The sequence below is a fragment of the Arachis ipaensis genome, chromosome B4 (assembly GCF_059453495.1).
Source record: "Arachis ipaensis isolate K30076 ecotype BB chromosome B4, ASM5945349v1, whole genome shotgun sequence".
Classification (NCBI taxonomy): domain Eukaryota; kingdom Viridiplantae; phylum Streptophyta; class Magnoliopsida; order Fabales; family Fabaceae; genus Arachis; species Arachis ipaensis.
This window is the reverse complement of record NC_142439.1, coordinates 139,206,148-139,211,754: the sequence shown is the minus strand read 5'-3', so window position 1 is coordinate 139,211,754 and position 5,607 is coordinate 139,206,148. Positions and strand designations below refer to the sequence as shown.

The 5,607-nt window shown below is 33.2% G+C and overlaps 1 protein-coding gene across 1 annotated transcript; it reads right to left on the bottom strand.

The window, feature by feature from the left end:
- Window positions 1-2,267: 2,267 nt before the first annotated feature.
- LOC107635204 (mogroside I-E synthase) lies at window positions 2,268-5,276 on the bottom strand. The gene is made up of 2 exons (XM_016338599.3): window positions 4,483-5,276; window positions 2,268-3,075 (listed from the first exon to the last, which is right to left on the bottom strand). The coding sequence occupies exons 1-2, from the start codon at window positions 5,230-5,232 to the stop codon at window positions 2,344-2,346; spliced, it is 1,482 nt and encodes a 493-aa protein (XP_016194085.2). The 5' UTR covers window positions 5,233-5,276; the 3' UTR covers window positions 2,268-2,343.
- Window positions 5,277-5,607: the final 331 nt, after the last annotated feature.

Genomic DNA, 5,607 nt, shown 5'->3' with positions numbered 1-5,607 from the left:
AGACAAAAGTGGCTGTAAGTGAAGCAAGAACAAGAGCATATGAGGGTCTCTACCAGTCTTTGGGCACGAAAGAAGGAGAAAAAGGTATATATAGAATCGCAAAGAGTCGGGAAAGAAGAACGAGAGATTTGGATCAGGTTAAGTGCATAAAGGATAAGGATGGAGAGGTGTTGGCTCAAGAGGAGAAGATTAATGAAAGGTGGAAGAGCTACTTCTACGAGTTATTTAATGAGGGACAGAAGACTCTTCCGAGCCTTGGTCGATTATGCACAAGGGAAGAAGATCAAAACTTTAACTACTATCGAAGGATTCGAGACTTCGAGGTAAAAGAGGCTCTAAAGCAGATGAAAAATGGCAGGGCAGTAGGACCTGATAATATCCCGATTGAGGTTTGGAAGGGTCTTGGAGGAAAAGGCATCAACTGGTTAACCAAGCTTTTTAATGAGATTTTAAGGTCAAAGAAGATGCCTGATGAGTGGAGAAAGAGCACCTTGGTACCTATCTACAAGAATAAGGGGGATATACAAAGTTGCGGAAACTATAGAGGGATTAAGCTTATGAGTCATACTATGAAGTTATGGGAAAGGGTGATAGAACGGAGGTTGAGAAAAGAGACACAAGTAACAGAGAACCAATTTGGATTTATGCCAGGCAGATCTACCACTGAAGCGATATACCTATTAAGAAGGATGATGGAGAGGTATCGTAGTAATAAAAGGGATCTACACATGGTGTTTATTGATTTGGAAAAAGCGTATGATAGGATACCAAGGGAGGTCTTATGGAAGGTTTTAGAAAAGAGGAGAGTAAGGATCGCATATATTCGGGTAATTAAAGACATGTATGATGGGGCCACAACTAGTGTGAAGACTCAAGGTGGTGTGACAGAGGAATTCCCTATTGGTATAGGATTACACCAGGGATCATCCTTAAGTCCATACCTTTTCACATTAGTCTTGGAAGTACTCACAGAGCACATCCAAGAGCCTGTGCCATGGTGCATGCTTTTTGCCGATGATATCGTCCTTATGGGAGAGTCAAGGGAAGACCTAAATAAGAAGTTGGAGTTATGGAGAGAAGCTCTAGAAGGGTATGGTCTGCGCATAAGCCGTAGCAAGACGGAATATATGGAATGTAAGTTCAGTCTGAGAAGGGAAAACTCCAATATAGAGGTGAAGATTGGAGAAAACATCCTGCGAAAAGTTAAAAGTTTTAAGTATCTTGGGTGCATCATACAGGATAATGGAGAGATTGAACAGGATGTAAATCATAGGATCCAAGCAGGTTGGTCAAAATGGCGGAGCGCATCTGGTTTTATATGCGACAAAAAAGTGCCTTTAAAACTTAAAGGTAAATTCTATCGCACCGCTATAAGACCGGCTATGCTGTATGGTACGGAGTGTTGGGCGGCTAAAGGGGAGCACGAACATAAGTTGAGTGTGGCAGAGATGAAGATGTTGAGATGGATGAGTGGTCATACGCGATTGGATAAAATAAGGAATGAAGATATAAGGGAGAAAGTTGGAGTAGCACCCATTGTGGAAAAGATGGTTGAATCGCGTCTCAGGTGGTTTGGACATGTGGGAAGAAGACCGATAGAACATCCAGTCAGGAGGGTGGATGAGATGGAAGATGGACAAAGGGCGAAAGGCAGAGGAAGACCTAAGAAGACCATCCATGAGGTGGTCAAACGAGATCTACATGTAAACGGTCTTTCTGTAGACATGATACATGACAGAGCACAATGGCGTCGTTTGATTCATGTAGCCGACCCCACTTAGTGGGATAAGGCTTTGTTGTTGTTGTTGTTGTTGTTAATGTTTTTAATTTTATATATATATATATATATATATATATATATATATATATATATAATCAATAATTTATTTTAATAATAATTAAAAAATATAAAATAAATATATTAAAAAATTATAAAAAGCAGGTTATGCCTTCTTTTAATTCCTCGTTCCCAAACATTTTGTAAATTAATTACGATATCACTGCTTGAATCATATTGTCATGCAAATATATAAACTAATAAAAGCAGAAACCGGACCAGCGTTATTATAAAGTGATGGAAATTAAAGAATATAATGGTGATCAAGGACTAATTTCTAATCCGGGGCATGTGGTCGTAATTTTTTTAGATATAGACCAAACTTTAATATAATACTCAATTATTAGATTTTAGAATATTTTTTAAAATTTTAAAGAGAAAACAATACATAATTTGTATATTATATATTTAAATATTAAAAATATAATACACCTCCAAAATTTTAAAAAATATTATAAAACTTAATAATTAACTATTACATTAAAATTTGGTCAATATTTAAAAATTTAGCCGCATGTTGTACCTTGCAAACTATTGACAAATTCTAAAATGTTTCGATGAGAACTTCCCCCAACACTAGCAGCTTCCAAAATCAATTTCTTCAACTGGGTTGCATTTTTCTTTATCTCTTTACCCTGTTCACCATCCACCATTTCCATGATGCACTTTTTCAATGCTTCTCTTCTCACAATTTTCTTCTTATCATCATCAAATGGAGCTCTAATTCCAACTTTCCAAACATCAACAATGTACTTTGCATTTGTGGCTTGATCTGACCACTGTGGCATCGCAATAGTTGGAACTCCTAAACTCAATGTTTCTAATGTAGAGTTCCAACCACAATGTGTTACAAAACATGCTATAGCTTCATGTTGTAGAACTTTTAGTTGAGAACACCATGTTACTATCAAACCCTTTTCCGATATTTTTTCAAAATCTTTTGGTAGTTTATTCTCTTCAGAAGCTCTAACCACCCACAAAAAATAATGATTACTATCTCTCAAAGCATAAGCAATTTCTCCCATTTGTTCCTCGTTAAGGGGAACCATACTTCCAAATGAAACATAAATAACTGACCCCTTTGGCTTGTTGTCTAGCCATTCTATGCAATCTTCACGCTTGAATTGTGCAACTTCATAATCTTGGTCATCTTTAATCCGGTTATCTAAGATCATAGATGGTATGTTTGGACCTACAGATCTAAATTTTGGCCAAATCTTTGTTGTCCATTCAGCAATCTGAAAACAAATATTATTGAACAAATATTAGATGCAAAACTAAAAGGGTCATTCTAGTATGTCTATGCTACACTGACTACAATAATTATGATATTTTAAAAAATATTACTAAAATAATTATTATAAAAAATATAACTTTAATTTTAACAATACTTATATAGCTAACTCAATTACCATAAATATAGACATATTAGAATCTATTAAACTAAAATTTATATTTTATAAGATATATTTATACATTAATAAAATTTTTTCAATTTTCATTTTTTTATATTATAAAATTATGTATACCATAATGTTTAACGTCTTTATTATAATAAAATACAATTTAGTTTTACTATCATAATGAAAATGCACTAAAAAAAGGGGTTCAGAGAGCGGCTGTTCTTAACTGCCGCTACAAGAAATGCAGTGGCGGTTGCGCAGCAAACTATGAAAATGCTGCCATATTGACGGCATTTGTCGTTGGTTTGGGCTTAATTGATTCAAAAATAATGGACTCGTCATTTTCTAATTATTTTATCAATCATATATATTGATGTGAATATAATAATCTTGATGAAAGTACATAGTTATATTTATAAGAGTAAAGTTCTGTTTTATTTTTTCACATATCATCTCTATGGTTTGAAATATATTCTATATATTTTTATCCCAAATATCTTATATTATTTCATCTTATTTTAGTTCTCGAGTGAAAATTAAAATTTTTCGTCCTATTTCAATAATGTTAATCATTTAAACATACTTAAAGGTATTCAGATCATACATTTCTTTTATCAATAAAAAATATTTGATAATAAAAAAGATCAATTTTGTCTATTATGAACGTATAACTAGAGTTGAAAGTGAGTCGAACTGAACTGAGCTAGACCAAATTAAAACTTGGCTCACTAAAATTAAGTTTGGCTCGCAGCTCACTTTATTAATAATCGAGCATATTTCTTAAGTTCAAACTCTTTGAGCTCATGAGCTAGCTCAAATAATAGAAACATAATCTATAATTCTATATCAACAAATTATAACTTATATATTTTAAAAAAATTTAAAAAAATTAATTTTATATATTGTCTATCTATTAATAAATTATAAATTTTTTATTTATGTCTTACATCAAAATTATATATAATCGAATTAGTTTACGAATTAATGAACCGAGATTATCAAAGCTCAAACTTGACTCATTTAATTTATGAGCTTAATTTTAAGTTCAATCTAGATTTATCAGCTCACGAATTCAACTTATCAAATTGTTAACAAGTCAAGATCAAACTGAATCATGAGCTAACTTAATTTCCTTCCCGCACTACATATAAGTGAATACTAAGATCCATGGATACATCCCTAACCTTTTAATTAGGCGTTCACAAAATATATATTGAAATAAACAAAAAATAAAGTTGGTACCTCTTTGTCCAGCTCATAGATTGAATTGCACAAAACCCAATCAGCATTTTGAATGTTGGAGAACTGATCCACAAGAAACTTAAACTGAGCGGGTTCTTCCTCATATGTGAAGAAGAAAGAAGGCAAGTCCCACTTTTGAAGTTTGGGCATAGAAGGAAGCAAAATCTCATCCACATCACTAATAGGAACCTTAATCTTACCCAATTGAACATGATAGTATATACTGTTCACACCCATATTTTGAGTAAGATAAGAAGCCCCAATTATACCATGTTTTTTTGCAACATCAAGAGCCCAAGGCATGAATGAATCATAGATTATGCAATCCACAGGGTACCCTAATTGAGCATGATTCTCAAGAAGCTCAATAAGGGTTTGTTGGCCCACTTGCAAAAACTTGGATATATAAATCCGGGGGGGTATACCTTCAAAACCATCGTCAAATCCATCAGAAATGGATTCAAGGGACATGGAAGGTGGCAAGTTTTGCAACTTCTTGATAAAGGAGCGGGCTGTGCATAGTGTTACTTTCACTCCTTCATGTACCAAAAGCTTTGAGAATTGAATCATAGGATTTATGTGACCTTGTGCTGGGAATGCTAGGACCAAACAATGTGGTCTATTAGCTATGGTTGTGTTCTCGGTAACTACTTTGTGATTAATCTCCATCTTCTTGTTCTTGTTCTGTGTGTGTGTGTTTTTTTTTTTTTCATTTATACATGGAAAAACGCTATTAATAAAGCATGGCATTAAGATAAGAATGCTCCCCAATAATTCATTTTTAGTGGTGGGGCGTGGGGGTGCTCCAAAGCCCAAGAAATTGCACACTTATTTATAATTATTTTATTTATTTTAATATTTATAATTATATATATAGTTATAATAAAAAAAATCAATAAAACTCTACGTTCAAATAAAATACTTAACTAAATTTAACAAAGTTATTATAATAATTTTTCAAATCACACGTTTCTTTTTTCTTTTCCTCTTCTTCCGTTTTCTTCTCCTTCTCTATTTCTTTCTCTTCCTCTTCCTCTTTTTTCTTCTTTTGTTTCTTTCTCCTTCTATTCCTCTTTTTTTTCTTTTTCTTTTAAATTCACGCATGCAAGTTTTTCTTCTTTCCTT

Excerpts from the sequence above, each read along its gene's own strand:
- LOC107635204 (XM_016338599.3), bottom strand. The coding sequence starts at position 5,232 with ATGCCATGCTTTATTAATAGCGTTTTTCCATGTATAAATGAAAAAAAA. Across the intron at positions 3,076-4,482 it reads TCTATGAGCTGGACAAAGAG|ATTGCTGAATGGACAACAAA; the intron begins GTACCAACTTTA and ends ATTTGTTTTCAG.